Source organism: Neolamprologus multifasciatus, chromosome 7, assembly GCF_963576455.1.
Source record: "Neolamprologus multifasciatus chromosome 7, fNeoMul1.2, whole genome shotgun sequence".
Lineage (NCBI taxonomy): Eukaryota > Metazoa > Chordata > Actinopteri > Cichliformes > Cichlidae > Neolamprologus > Neolamprologus multifasciatus.
In genome coordinates this window covers 12,714,503-12,730,699 of record NC_140445.1, presented here as the reverse complement: position 1 = coordinate 12,730,699, position 16,197 = coordinate 12,714,503, and the positions used below count along the sequence as shown (strand labels likewise).

Here is a 16,197-nt window from a genome sequence, read left to right as displayed (position 1 = left end):
ATTCATAGGGATTTTGAGAGTGTATAGGGACTAGCTCACATTTGGAGCCAGCCTCAAACTGATTTGAAGATCTTCTGTTTGTGGCAGTTGCACATCGACTTTAATTTTCACCACTGGAGTTGCTTGTCCCAATGCAGAAGTGCTTTTGATCTGCCTTTCTAATGACTGCCAGTAGGTGAATCCTTTTCTTTTTTTTTTTTTAGACAAACTCAAATTGCATGAGGTCTATGTAAAAAAACAACCATTCTGCTGACTTGATCTTTGGTCTCACTAGTTTTATGTTATAACCCAAATAATGTTCATTTAGTAAGTTATGATCAGAAAGAAGATAAGATAATTGGGGTTTTAATCTTTTTCTACTTTGTGGCCTACTGTATCTTTCTTTATATAGCATGGCAACATCCAACCCAAACAAATAAATGATTCTGCAGTATGATGCTACACAGTTGTTTAACAATAGCAGAATGACTCACAACAAAAAGTTTTATTTTCCTATGGCATTGTACTTTTATTTCTGCCACTGAAGATGTCTGTCTGTTTGTGGACAGGCAGGATCAATTACCTCCTAATCTTCACCACCCAATGTTTTTGCGTTTCCTACTTACAAAGTCAGATTTAAAGATTCAAATTTTTTTTTTTTCTAAAGCAGTTTTTGTCAAACAGCTTTAGTCTCTTTGTGTCTTATCCATACTGGATTATGTGTTTCCAGTTTTCTGTGAAGATGTATACTCAGCACCATTTTCATCTACCATAATACTTTACAGGCTGACTAGTTTTTTAGGAGAAGCTGTTTGAATCAGACTGCTGTGCAAGATGGGAGGGCTGCTAATTCCCAGCCTGTGAGTAACTGTACACTGCTGTAGAAATCTGCTCGTTTGGATTCACAGGGTTTAATCATACTTCAGCCTGGTAATAAGGTGCATTAAACCCTGCAAAGAGACATCCTTACAATACAGATTGCTGTTTTTAATGACTCCCTCAGAACCTCTCATGCTCCTAAATAATGATCTCACTCTGTAGGTCTTACAGCACATAGCACACAGCTCACAACTCAAACAGCATGTCATTTTATCACCCACTGTGGAATAGGTGGGGTATTGGCTTAGCAAAATGAAGCTGCTGTTGTTTAGCAATGGCCAGGTGACATCAGCAACTTTCAACAAAGAGAATAATTTCCCTCAGGTCAGATGTTGTTCTTGTTGTAACTTAAGTTATGTTTATAATATAGCATCTTTCACTAAGCTGGCACTGGAGGACTGATCAACTAATTATGATACTTCATTTTGAACATACTAATATTCTTTTGTTGGCTATATTTTAAAAGTTTAGTGGCTATTATCCCCTAGCCCCTTTTTGATCCCCGCCGTTCTGTAGCTTCTAAAACATAAATCAGTTCAGTCAGCAACAAAGTGGTAAAAAAAGAGTTTTTTTACTCCATGTTGGCTCGAGATAAAATGAGAATGAAGGTCTTGTTGTGTGTTTGGAGGGAGATTTTGTGATTTCCAAAGACATCAATCTCTATCATGTCTCGTTTATGGGATCCTCTCTTGCTCTTGCTCACAGTCTTCTCTCTCTCTCCCGCCACTTGTGCTGCCATCTGTTCTCGATTAATGTGAGTTAGGAGCAGTAATTGAAGCAGCTGTTCATCTGGTGAGCATCCTTTGCTCTGACACACAACACCTCTCTCACTCACCATCTCTCACCTTCATTTTCTTTGTTTCTTTGATTCGATCTACTATCATTTTTTGCTGGTTCGACACTTTGCTTCAGACAAAATGTCTCAGCAGTTGCCAGACAGATAAATATATTACAAAAACACACATGTTCGGTCAGTTGGTGATTCTAACTTGGTCATTGGTTGTTTTTTAAAATGGATGGAACAAAGCATTTGTGTATGTAGTAGGTAATGTGGGTGTAGGATTTTGTGTGTGAGTAAGACAAGATTAGCACTAAAAGAGTCCATTGCAGTATTTTATACTAATTTCACATATTTAGTGAGTCCTTACCTTTATTTCTAACTGCTTTATTTTTCTTTTTAATTATTAATTAATTAATATCTTTACTTATCTTGAACAGGGATTTAAGTGTAAATCAAAGCGTAAAGTTGGTCTAATGTCATTTATAAAAACTTTCATTACAAACTAAGCCCCATTGATTTTCACTGTATTGGTGAAATTTCAGAGAAATAAAGATAAAAGATATCACCAACATCTCCACTTTTGTTTCATTTTATTTGTGTACTTCACAGGTCTTTCAGAAACCTGGATACGACTTTTTAAAAAGCAATGAAAGTAAAGAATGGAAAAAATAGCTCACCTTCCTAAAGCAATATTAAGTCCCAAGTCACAATACAGCAACACCTCAAACATTTAGACTTTTACTTAACTGAAATACTCTGCCAGAATATGAGTAGCACTATCACATCGTATTTATTTTAAACAGTAACGACGAAATGAATCAAAAAAACAAGAAACCACTGAAAAACAATCTGCTCTAAATATTAAATATAAAAAAACCTGAATAATCTAGTTCTCTGGTGCAAACGACATTTCAACCAGCCAACTTTTTCTTTTGTATTTGTGGCTTTTGTGGTAGTGCAGTGTTAATTTGATGCAGTACAGTACAGCACTAGGTTTAGGTAAACAGTAATTGTAATTTTAAAGGCGTCTGTTAACAGGTCTTTACTGACTTGCTGTTATTTTAGTCAATGACAAATTCAGTAAAACACTGGGGATCTCTCTTTGTGTTCACAGGTATAATATATGACAGCCATATCAAATTAATTTGTTTTTCAACAGGCTACCTTTTAAACATTTAAAGTACGATATAAAGTAATTTTGTTACCGTAAAATAGTTCCTAACAAATTTGTCCATTTTTATTCATCTACCATGATACAGTCAAATTTAGGTGCATATGGTCACTTCTGGATTCACTATAACATTCGACCTGTAGATTCACTTAAATCTTTGTTGGTTATCATTTGGTATTATAAAAATATTTAAATTAATAACATAAACAATGATTGAGTTCTACGTAAGTATGAACAAAGAAAACATGTCAGCTCACCTGTCAGCTGATGTTAAAGGGCCCGTCTAAGTGCTCAACTGGGAATCAGTGTGAAATACCTGCAAACCAGACATAACCGCAGCAGCTTGGGAAGAGACTCTGTAATCTGACAGGATTTTTCAGTGATGTTCCAGAACACCGCTGAGAGAAAGAATGAATAAACGATACCAAGAGTGTGTTTCTGTGTTCACGAGGTGGTGTTGTTGTGTGTGTTTCTCTGTAAGGCTGTCTGCACCCCCTGCATGTGCTTAGTGGGCAGCGTAGCCAGACTGAGCTAATAGGCAGGATGTGTGTGAGCAGGAGGCTGGAGGTGGTGGTGGAGGCAGACTCTTGCTGCTGTCATTTTCTGTCTGGATCTGGCATGTTTGCGCCACTGATAGGGGTAGAACGTTCTTACACACACACCTATATAGATTTCACCTCTCTCCCTCACTCTCTCACTCCCATACGCACACATGCTACTCAACCTTACCCATTATGCTGCTTGTCTGCTCATGCAGAGATAATGATCATAACTGTGATTATAACTTTCCTCCTCTGATATAATTATCCTTTTTGACTGGATTTTCCTCCTAGAAGGTCCAGAATAGAACATGAATGCCTAAATGAGAAACACTGCATCCTCCATACACTAGCCAGATCAGCATGAAGGCAACAGTTTTGAGGGGCAGTGCTAAGTAGAGGTAGGCAGACAGGTGGGGTGTCCATATGTCACCCCAGCACTACATCCCAGTCTAGCTCCTCTTCTATCCTCCCCAGCCTGCATGAGGGTCAGAGGGCAGGTTGCTATATCTCTATCACCAGCACGGACACTTGGCATCATTGCTGGTAGTAGATACTACTTTACAATAGATACAATTATCAAATGGAAATTAAATTTTTTCCCAGTCTAGTGCATGACCCAGACACACACAGTTTATTAAGATAAGATAAGATAAGATAAGATAAGATACCTTTATTAGTCCCACAAGGGGAAATTTCATGTTAAGGCTGCCGACCTATTGCAGGCAATGGCGGCGCCATCTTTCCCTCCGACCATACATACATTACACAAAAACATGACATGGGGAAGACAGGTCAGAGAGGTATAACAATGGAAAAGCACCACATGAGGAAAGATACGGAGAAAAAAATAACTCCCCCCAGACTGAGCTCCAATAGGGAGATCAGTTTGAGAACAGAAAGAAAAACACCTCTGCACATAGCACATGAAAAAACAATTAATACAGCAAAGAAACACATGACAAGCAACAGGGTTGGGTAAAGGGTGAGAGACAGCCAATGTAGACAGTACATCCGGGCCTGCAGCCAATGCGCTGGTCTCCTTGATCCACCGTCAGCATCGGAAGGGAATAAGTGTCGAAGGCGTTTGGAGGGGGAGGGGGGATGAGTGTACATCTGCATGTGTATATATATGTCTGTGTGTGTGTGTGTATGTCCAGAGTTCAGCTGAGACAGTGTCCTTAGCCCTGCCAGGCTAAGTAAACAGTCTTCCAGCCAACCCGGGTGGCCTTGCATAGAATGGGAAGAACAGTCTAAACACAGTCCGTATCAGGGTGTTGTTGTTCAGCTTCAGCCTTGAGACCGCAGCTGGCGCTGAAGTGGTATCCGCATGAAGTGATGGTGGTTTTTACTTTAGTGCGAACAACTCATGGGAATTTCAAAGTTGTTCTAACAGTCCGACACTGGTCTCTCAATCTCCCGTTGGAGAGCCGTGAGCTTACGCTCCGTGATGTTGTCATTCTTTTGCTCAAAGAGCCGATTCTGAGAACTCACGACCGCAGTGAGCTTCTCCAAGATGTGATCCAGTTATCACTGACAACCAAGAGAACCAGAAAATTTGTTAATTTAATCAACAGATGTTGATTGCCTGGTGTTATGGTTTAAGTTGTGGTTGTCATCAGTAATGACTTAGAGCTGTTGGAATTAATCCTGCCACTTTAAAGTATTTATTCAGTATTTATATACCCATCATTTGACAATCATTTTGGAGTACATTTATGATATTTCTAATGAAAGAGTTCTTATAATTTCTAAATGTATTTTTAAAATATACACTACCAGTCAAAAGTTTGGACACACCTTCTCATTTAATGGTTTTTCTTTATTTTTACTACTTTCTGCATAGTAGATACATACTGAAGACATCAAATATATGACACAAGATATGTGGAATTATGTAGCAAAGAAAAAATGATAAATAACTCTAGATATGTCTTATATTTTAGATTCCTGAAAATACCTACACTTTAACATGCTTTGTTGACAGCGTTGCAAACCCTTGGTCTTCTCTCAGGGAGCATCATGATGTAGTCACCTGAAATTGTTTTCACTTCACAGGTGTGCCTTGTCAGAGTTTATTTGTGGAATTTCTTGCTTTCTTAATATGGTTGGGACCATCAGTTGTGTTGTGCAGAATTCAGGTTGGTACACAGCTCACAGCCCTGACAACTGTTAGCTGATTGGTTCTCACCATAATATAAATTCTAAATAAAGAGAAACAACAGTCCATCATTACTTTCAGAACTGAAGGTCACTCAATTCGGAAAATTGCTAACACCAAGGGCAGTCACAAAAACCATCTACTGTACGACTAAACTGGCTCACATGAGGACCGTCCCAGGAAAGGAAGACCAACAGTCAAGTCTGCTACTGAGGATAAATTCATCTGAGTCACCAGCCTCAGAAATTGCAAGTTGACATCTCAGATTAGAGCCCAGATAAATGCCACACAGAGTTCCAGTAGCAGACAAATCTCTACATCAACTGTTCAGAGGAGACTGCGAAAATCAGCCTTTATTGTCAATTAGTTGCTAAGAAACCACTACTAAGGAAAAGCAACAAGCAGAAGAGATTTGTTTGGGCCAAGAGACATAAGGAATGAAAGACCAGTGGAAATCTGTGCTCTGGTCTGATGAGTCCAAATTTGAGTTCCCCCTGCCATGTCTTTGTGCAACACAGAAAAGGTGAACGGATGGTCTCTACATGTATGGTTCCCACTGTGAAGCATGGAGGAGGAGGTGTGGGGGTGCTTTGCTGGTGACACAGTTGGGGATTTATTCAAAACTGAAGGCATACTCAACCAGCATGGCTGCCACAGCATGCAGCGACATGCCATCCCATCCAGTTTGCATTTAGTTGGACCATCATTTATTTTTCAACAGGACGATGACCTCCAGAGTGTATAAGGGCTATTTGACCAAAAAGGAGAGTGATGGAGGGCTGCACCAGATGGCCTGGCCTCCATAGTCACGTGACCTAAACCCAGTTCTGATGGTCTGGGATGAGATGGACCGCAGAGTGAAGGCAAAAGGGCCAACAAGTGCTCAGCATCGATGAGAACACCTTGAAGACTGTTGGAAAACTGTCAAAGCGGATGGAACGAATTCAGGTGCAGACTAAAGCTTCACTGAGAAAGAGTTCAACAGTTTATTTATAAAAAGCAATGTGCAGAATATATATATATATATATATATATACACACACACACAAGGTGAAGGGGCAAAAATCTACCCATCCAGGGATGGGTAGATGAGGAAGGTTGTGGATCGTTGAGCTCAGATAGCTCAACGATCCACAACATTAAAACCTTAAACTAGCTTCTTAAAACTCACTTTAATTGGACATCTTAAGTATTTCATATTTTATAGCAATTTAACTTTTGACTCTTTTTTGAAAAGTGCTCCACAAATAAAGAATATTATAATATTAGCCTGCTGTGACTGACTGAGGCATTTTCATAATGTGTTAAGGCATATGGCCTCAGCTGTAATTACCAACCATTTAAATCACTTTCGTGTTAATCATCAGTGAAATGACACCGTGGCCTGTTCACATTCTGCACTGAGACTTGACCTCAGACTCCATTTGTTTCAATGAAGCTGTCTGAAGATGAGGATGGGACAAAGACAGCATGGCTGTAGAAAGTGGCAGGCGGGACAGCAGCTAGCATGTAATCTAATTGATCTCCTCTTTGTCTTAATTCACTCACTGTCATGAGAGCTTGTGCTTAAATGGGGGGAGGGAGGGTTGGATGATAAATGAGAAGTAAAAAGAAGAGGGCAAGACAATTAGGTTACAGTAAGGTCAGCAGTGAGAGAAGAAGATGATATGTTTGTGTTGCACGTGCCGTCTCTTGAGTTGTCTTCATGAATCTGATGTCATGATGCATTGTCTCTAATCCAGCTGTGAAATGCACAAGGGGTCCTAATGAAATGCATGTTGCTGTGTGTTATATGGAAAGAGTGTGTAACCAATGTGTAAATGCCACATCGGTGCTCGACCTTTTCATTATTTGAGGTTATGTGAAAATCACTGAGCACTTCTGGGCTGTCGCTGATCTTAAAAGGTTACTTTTAATCCAAAGGTTGTTTTTACTGCTGTTGGAGTCAAATTGTTAAATGTTGCCATTATTGTACTCAAATTTGTAAGGCTTGGTTCAAACTATATGGTCAAAGACATTCCTTTGTTTCTGACTCCCTCTCCAGCCTGTTGGTGGAGGAGGCTATAGTGTTTTATAGGGGCACATCCTATGTGAGGGTTCTGTTTTCTTGTTTAGTAAACTTCCTGCCTTTATGACCCTATTGTGGGCAGGAGGTCACACAAACGCACCCCCAGACACAAACACACACTCTCACATGCACATCCATACACATACACACGCACATGCATACACACCTAGTGCCTAACACCATAGGGGGATTTTACAATGAGTGTTTGTGAAACTGTGTGTCACAGAAATAAAAGGCTGCTGTGGGGTGATTGTTCTTCGAAGTGGTCTTACACCGAGGGCAGAAGGGCTGCTCTGAGATCCTTCCCTTGCTGGTTGAAACTGGTTGAGCTGTTCATCTTGCTTCATTATCGGGAATAAGTCTCTAAACCAGCGGGGCCTGTGGAAGCGCAGACCCAACAACTACAGCTAATGTACCTGAATTTTTCAGACACTGAATAATGATGTCTTGCTGTGTTTGATGACCAAATATCAAAGCAAATAAAAAAATCTATAAATAGAACAGGTTTCATTTGGGAACATTTAGGATACCCCACATTAAAAACAAAGAATAATTGATGCATGGCTAACACATATGTGCAAATAAATCAAACAGTACAGTAGTGTGTGGACTATCAAGTAGATTAGACTAAAGTAAAAATGTTTTAGAGAAGAGCACAGTTTTCTGTGTGCTTTTAAACAATTCAAATGCAGCTGCTGGAACCATAGAATAAAAACAGCTGTGCCAAACTCTGTTAACTATCAAGTGTAACTGTTCTCCTTATTCAGAATGGGTTCTGTAAATGTTTAAACTATTGTATCTGTTTCAGAGCCTTCTTACAGTCATGTAAAAATCTAAAATGGAAAGACTTCTGGCTTGCTGAACAGGAGGCTATTCCCTAACAGTGGAGCTAACAGTACAGTCGAATCCCAAGTGTTAAGGACATAAATGAAGAAACAAAACTTGTAATATTTATAATGTCTTTGTTCAACAGTCAGACTTCAAAGCAACAATCCAAATTTAGAGATAAATATGATAAATAAGGATATTACATTTTTTAAACTTAACTTTTCATGGTGTGAACAAAGAACCAAACAGACCATTTAAAGTGAAAGTTCTGTTATGTAGTGTTAATATGGTGAATGTTTGTATTAAACATGGTCTAACGTTAGTGTATTGATCCCCAGCTCCTCCACTCCATGTGTCACCATATTTTTGGATACACCAGAGTGCGAGTGTGTGTGTGAATGTTAGATAAGAAGCACTTAGGCATAGAAGAAGAAAAAAGAGCGCAGTATGAATGCGTGTCTCCTTTGATGAATAAGACCTGTAATATAAAGTGCTGAAAGTGAATAGTAAGGTGCTATATAAGTACCTGTCCATTTACCATTTTGCTAAATTAATCACCACTATGCCCTTTTATGTATACGTGTAGCTTTATTGCTGTTTTGCATAAAACTGCAGTTATATATTTTGGCAGTACTTCAACAAACCTCAGAAGAGAAATAAACAAGTGTTTCAAAATGTCAAAAAATACAAAATGTAAAAATTAAAAAAAAAAAAATTATAATTGTGTTTTTTCTTTTCAGGCTTACTTTCGTCAGGGTGTTGCCCTACAGTACCTGGGTCGTCATGCCGATGCCCTGGCAGCGTTCGCTTCCGGCCTCGCCCAAGACCCCAAGAGTCTCCAGCTGCTTGTTGGTATGGTGGAGGCTGCCATGAAGTCGCCTCTAAGAGGTGGGCATGTCTAACACCGGACTTCATTCCGCCTTTCTCTCACTGTGCCAACACATCTGAAACAACATGACTCACATTTACAAGGGGAGAGAGAAACAAAAGAATATTATAAGCAGAAAACTACAATTTTGTGCTGGAAAACTTGTAGGCAAGGAAAGTTAGATGTATGCACTAGGGAAACTGCCAAGTTATTACTTTTCTTTTATTCTTTTATTCAGTAGCCCTCCTCTGGGACTAGGATGTGAAAAAAATAAAAAGATCCCTCTGATGATTCAGGCCGCACAAAGAAAGGGATGCATGTTTGATACGAGAGAAGAGCGATACATCGAGAAAAGAGAGATTCAGAAATTCATAAAACAAGCATCTTAGATAGAACGGAAAGAGAAACGTGGAGATAAAAGGTAGTCATCGCCAGCATCCACTTGTGGAAGTAAAGGAATGACTCTCATCCATTCCTGCTTCAGATGAATCTTCTTGACAATGAGGTGACAGGTGTCACATCTACTGCCCATTATAAAGACTGTTGTTGTCTGGTGTCTCCCACAGTCATATTTATTTACATTCAGGTACAGCGAGTGAGTGGATGTGTTATACACAAGGACTCTCCGAAGCAAGTTACAGTATTAATGCTGTCAACATAACATTATTGAAGCCATCTAAGTTAAGGAAGGTAAAAAATGAATATGTATATATGACATGGTAAGATTTTTCTGAGACATAGGCAGGATTCACATGCTGTTTCAGCTCTTGACTGTGGGTGTGCCTTATATTTAGGCTGGAGCCCAACACAACCTAACAGATTAAAGGAGTAAGGATTAGCCAATCTAGCTGCTTTTTATAAATTTGCTTATACAACAACAGCATAACAGGGTGATGATTCTCTGAAGTGACCAACAACTAGATACAAGTTATGTTTACATGTCATAACATAATTTGATTGACAGGCAGCAGCACTGGTGTATATGAATAAACATGATTTGATTGTTGAAGCTGAACTTTCCTTCAGTTCTTGAACCCTCAAGAAATATAGCTTTATTAGGCATAATCTTTGTAACACAAAGAATTACATAATTGTTACTGTAAAGTGATTATTGAATTTAGTACAATAATGCACTATGAAAAAATGTAATGTGATTACAGTGATTGTAAGGTAGAGTACTCCTAAATTGTGTCAGAAAGAGCATCTGGTATAAAATCTGTGCCAAAGCAGGAAAGCCAACCATCTGTCCAAATATCCATCCATTATCCTTACTGTTTGGAAGCTGTAGCCCCAGCTGACTTAGCCAACATGTTTTTGGACTATGGCAAAAAACATGCAAAGTCTACACAGACAGACCCCAGGCAACTTTTTCTCTGTATCTACTGTACAATATAAAGCGCCTTGAGGCGACTTTTGTTGTGATTTGGTGCTATATGAATAAAATTGAGTTGAATTGAACTAGGACCTTCTTCCTATGAACAAGCATTGCTACCCACTGTACCGCTGTGTTTGGACCTGTCCAGTTGTAGTTGCACTATAGACCTCCACATGTCCAGCATGCATACAAATAAACAACAGTGTCGTGTTTAAACAGGCTTGTAGCAGGCAAAATACAGTAACACAGAATGTCATAAATAGGAAACTTGGTGGCTTTATCACTCGATAGCTTTATATGGACCAAACTGCAATTAAAAAAGGCTATAGGGGAGAATTTTTTTTTTTTAAATTGAAGCCAGTAAAATAGAAAAAGAATTCTCTGCCATAAAGGGATGCATCATATTTACTATTAAACCCCAAACTGTAGATACATGCTTTTCACTGAGCAAGATGGTTATGAAAAAATGTAATCTGATACACAACTAGAGCTGTGGGATAAATGAGCACATTAGCCTCTGAGAAATGTAGTAGAGCAGAATTATAATGTATATGTACTTTGTTACATTCCATCTCTATTGGTGTTGAATTTTGTGGGTTTTTGATTAAGTCAAAGGTACACTTCAGTGCTGAGATTACATTTTAGACAGATCGTAAACTGCAGCTTCATTAAATGGAGACAGCACATTGCCAGCGGCTGAAGCGGGCCGCAGAGGTGGAATGCTGATTTTAAGGCCAAATACTAATTTCTAGAAGTAATAACTGACATTTGAAAGATTTCAGTGGGTGTACACACTTCTGAAGCACAGAAAACTCATTATGTGTTCTGATTAATTCCTGATTATGTCCTCTTCCAGATTTAGGAAGTTCACAGATATCCTTAAATTAAAGAGCTATGGAAACTGAAGGGTCTAGGTTAGTTTTATCATTATGTTTATTCACATGAATTTGCTTCTCGCAGGGTTCATGATGAAATATTTACAAGGTAGATTCTCATGTGTCATTGATCTAACCACCCCACAGTTCACAGTGTACTTTTATGTGTAGGTCTCAACAGCACACAAAGATGAAGGAAAAGTACAAACAATCAAGAATGGTTTGCAGGCTAGAATTTGCACTGGATTATGTTGTTTTGCCCTTCAGCTGTATCTGAATTAGAGCTGGGCATTTGCATGTGTTCTTGCACCAGCCAACCTCCCTTCATCTTATTTCCCTTTGAGGTCCAACTTGTGTATCCAGTGGGGTTGAGCACAAGGCTATTGATAATGGACTTTATCATGTTTCAAATTAGAAATTTACAACAGAAAACAAAAGACATTGTTTCAAAGTTTAAGCAGTAGCGCTGCCAGAAGAATGGAGTAGATGGAAAACAAAAAATGCACATTTTGAAAATGATGACAGTATGTTTGAATCAGTGGCAGCAGCAAACAGTATATCATAACTGAGTCCAGCCTGGACTACAGCAAAGCTCTCCCGCAGGTCTGTTGCACTGCAGGAGGTTGTTCTCCCACCCAAGGGCAGCACCCTTCAAAACTTGATCTCTTATAATCTTCAAAGCAAGCCTCCAAGTAAAATTGAGTTGCAATGCTTGAGTAAGCAGTAGGCAGGGCAACATGTTGGACCGAATGTCAGTATAGTGTGTAGTACAAACACACTAAGGAACTGCATTGTTATCAGCATGAAAGAGTAGGAGGTTCCTCTGTCTTTCTAGGCCTCTAGGGTAGACAATTGTAACAGAACGCTATCTACTAGGTCCCCCTCAGATTAGCCTGATAAACAAAACTTTTCAGTTTGACAAAGCAGAATAAAAGACTCGAAAAATGCAAATGAAAACTGCTACAGTTCATCTCAAATACTACAAAATATGACTTGTATGCCTTTTGACACAAGAGAACTGTTTTGTTTTGTTTTGTTTGTTTTTTGTTTTTGTTTTTTTGGGGGGGGGGGGTTGGGAGGGGGTATTGAACTTGGAATAGATATATTTGTTTTTGTAAAAATATTTCAGTTAGTCCCTTTCGGCAGCAGCAATTTCAATTACATACTTTGTTATGGGTGAATGTGGATTTGTTTTCCTCCTAGATGTTCCACAAGCAATCGGGGGTTTTTTTTGTTGTTGTTTTTTAATCCAATTTAGGGATTGTTTAATTGCATAGAACCCCAAAGAGTTGCGATCAACTTGAATAACAATAGCTATACTTCATGTCTGCTCTGTGTGTCTGCTTCATTATGATATTCACATAGTGAAGGAGACACACGCGCACCCGCTTGCACACAGAGTTGACCACAAAGCTGAGATGTGCTGCAATCTTTCCAAAACATGGAACATGGAACTTAAGTCCTTTAAGTCTTTAAATAGAAAACTGTTGTTTGAGGCTACATACATTTAGCTTAAATTATATGAAAATGTCATCTGTGAAGCAGAATTTTGTAGATGTAGTTGTTATCAGATAGCAGATGCATATTTTTGTGTATTTGCTCTGAGACTATAACATAGTAGCAAAAGGATATAAGATTCTGTGCTGTTTAACTTCAGACTTTTCTGAAGTTACACAGCACTTACAGAGCAATATAGACTTTAAAGTGTGCTTACATAAGCTTAAAATGGGTCATGCCAGACCTAATGAGGCTTTACCAGCATTGCTTCTAAGTGTGGGTGCATTTTATCGCTTATTAATGTAAGTCTCTACTTGTAAGAGTAAGTGTGATATTACTTCTTAAAAAGTGCATAGTGTTGCTTTGAAAGTGTGCACGAGCACAAACACAGAAGTTCCAGGGCTTCTGCTTTTATTTTACTTTCTCTGTGGAAAAAGAGCCAGGGCAGGTGTAGTGTTCTTTCTGTATCAGCAGGATGCTACAGTCCCACAGCCGAATGCCACAGGGTCAAGGAAGTTTTCAGGCCACACACTCAGTATCTTGTCCAATGGCGCTTAAGAATGGTCATATTAATGTTTGTAACACATAAAATGAGAAATAATTGAATTTTCTTAAATCACCTGTGTGTTTTTGTCTATCTGTCACATCTTCACAGACACACTTGAGCCCACCTACCAGCAGCTGCAGAAGATGAAGCTAGACAAGAGTCCATTTGTGGTTGTCTCCGTCATCGGCCAGGAGCTACTGACACATGGTTTCCATGGAGCCTCAGCTGTAGTTCTGGAGGCGGGACTGAAGATTGGCACGTGCTCACTAAAGCTGCGTGGATCCGTCTACTCTGCCCTTAGTTCTGCATACTGGTCTTTAGGTAATATAGAGAAGAGTATGGCCTACATGCAACAGGACCTGGAGGTGACCAAGACTCTAGGTATGGAAAACTTGAAAGTAGTAGTTTATGGTGTGTGGGAAAATGGCTACAGTGTAGGTAAAATTCGTCTTCCACAGGTGACCAGTCAGGGGAATGTCGAGCTCATGGGAACCTCGGCTCTGCCCTTTTCTCCAAAAGCAATTACAGAGAAGCACTGGCCAATCACAGAAACCAGTTAGTACTGGCCATGAAGCTCAAGGACAGAGAAGTAAGTTTGCATGCATGTATTCATAAGACACATTAGACCTACATCCACATCATCTTGGTTTAAATGTGTTTTGCTTCTGAAGGAAGCAGGTTAGAAAGAACTGTCCAATTGCTGTGTAGCAAAGTGGATATTAACATGTTTCTTGACACTACATTAACAACAGGTTATTTGTCTAAAGAGCTTCATTCTTAAGGAGAACATTTAGTATGCTGCTCATTGAAAAAAAAGACATTGATGAAAGTAATTATTTTTTAAAGTGAGAAAAGAATATAAGATGTATATTGACATCTAATACTATCTGATGACCTTGTCTCTAAAGGAAACAACCAGCTGGTGTAAATCTTTTTTTTAAGACAGGTGATAAATTAAGAAAAACAAATAAAAAGCTGAAATGTCATACGACAGAACCTGTGGATATGTACTTTTGCTCCCCTAAAGAGCTCCTCATATGTACCATTTACCTGTATTCAACAAAAACATGATTTGACAACGCAATTCAGACCAAAAGCAGATTATAAGCAGAAATCAGCCAAACGTCTGGTACCAAAAAGACGTATCCCTTGTCTACAGAATGACTGTTCACATTCATATAGGGAGTTTAGTTTCACAGTCTATTGTTCAGCTCTAGGTGAAACTCTAATGATGACAATAAAAAGAAATTTTCCTACTATCCATTTTCTACCGTTTTTCTGGTTTTGGATCTCGGAGGCAGCAGTATAGGCATAAAGCCTCAAACTTCATTCATGTCAACCACCTCTTCCAACCAATGACTCAGTCATTGCTTCCAATTCATCCAGGGAGACGCTGGATGTGTCACGGCACTGAGTCTGCAACCCAGTATTTAGTTTTAGACTCTGGAATTATATTTTTTGATTATTGTTGTTGCTGGTTTTGGTTATCTTTATTTCTTATGTTCTTAGTGACTGTAGTCCTTCCTCCCTTAGTATCTATCTCAGCCTGTGTTTAATCTCTGTTCCCATGTCTACTCTGTGCTGTGTCCCACGTTTCGTGTCTAGTCTCCCTTGTTTCTGTGTTCTCTATGTGTCCCCAGTCACTGTGTTAAGCTTGCATTTCGGTTCGTGTGTTTCCTGTTTTATAATGATAGTTCCTTGTCCTGTGTTCAGTGTAGTCAGTTTTGCTTCCTCCCCATCTCGTTACGTCAGATTAGTCCCAGTGTTGTGTTTCCTTTCTGTTTCCCATTCCCTCATTACTCCCTGTGTTTTCCTCTGCCCATTGTCGCGTCATACCCTCTCTGTGCTGTTTGTTTCCTTCATGCTCCTGGTCTCCGTGTTTGTTTTCTCGTCAGCTCCTACTTTTTCAGTTTCTTTGTTTTCTAGTTTCTGGTCTCCTGAGTTCCTAGTTTCCTAGCTCCCGGTTATTATGTTTTGTTTCTAAGTTTTCCTAGTGAATAAAGCTGCCACTTTAAGTTACCTTTTCGTGTTCGAGTCCTGAACCTGGGTCCCACATCCTGCCTGCCACAGCACAGCCATGACAGGATGAGCCTGAGCCTGGTTTTGCCTAAGGTTTTAAGGTTTCTTCCTGTTAAAAGGGAGTTTTTCCTTCCCGGTGTCACCAAGTGCTTGCTCATACGGGTCATTTGATATCTGTATTATTGTAGGGTCTTTACCTTACAGTATAAAGCACCTCAAGGCAACTGTTGTTGTGATTTGGTACTGTCACCAACCTAAAATCAAATATTTAATAAAGAAAAGGCATGCAGATAATTATCTCTGTTCAACTTTCTCCCTGACATAAGCGATTCTGTCTAATCAATTAATTTGTCACAGTGATGACGCATCTGTGCAGTGACTGCATGTTATGTAATGCAATGATTTGTTGATTTGTTCTTTGGGAGCTTAACTTAAAATATTTTAAATATATTTCATATTTTAGAGTGATGGCTGATCAAATATATAATGTACAATAATAACAACTTTAATTATATATAATCATTTTGCGAGAAATTACATTGTCATAAAAATGTATTGAAACCAAAGAACAAACTTCAAATTTGCTCATATACATTCACTTGTTTTGACC

General features: G+C 39.0%; 1 protein-coding gene across 6 annotated transcripts in view; it reads left to right on the top strand.

Moving 5' to 3' along the window:
- The window catches only part of ttc28 (tetratricopeptide repeat domain 28), a 151,845-nt gene that overhangs the window by 65,615 nt on the left and 70,033 nt on the right, over positions 1–16,197 (top strand). For all 6 annotated transcript variants that reach the window (XM_085167549.1, XM_085167545.1, XM_085167547.1 and 3 more), the window contains exons 3-5: positions 9,147–9,294; positions 13,677–13,949; positions 14,027–14,157. In XM_085167549.1, coding sequence (XP_085023675.1) covers positions 9,147–9,294; positions 13,677–13,949; positions 14,027–14,157 — 552 coding nt within the window. The remainder of the gene's footprint in view (positions 1–9,146; positions 9,295–13,676; positions 13,950–14,026; positions 14,158–16,197) is intronic.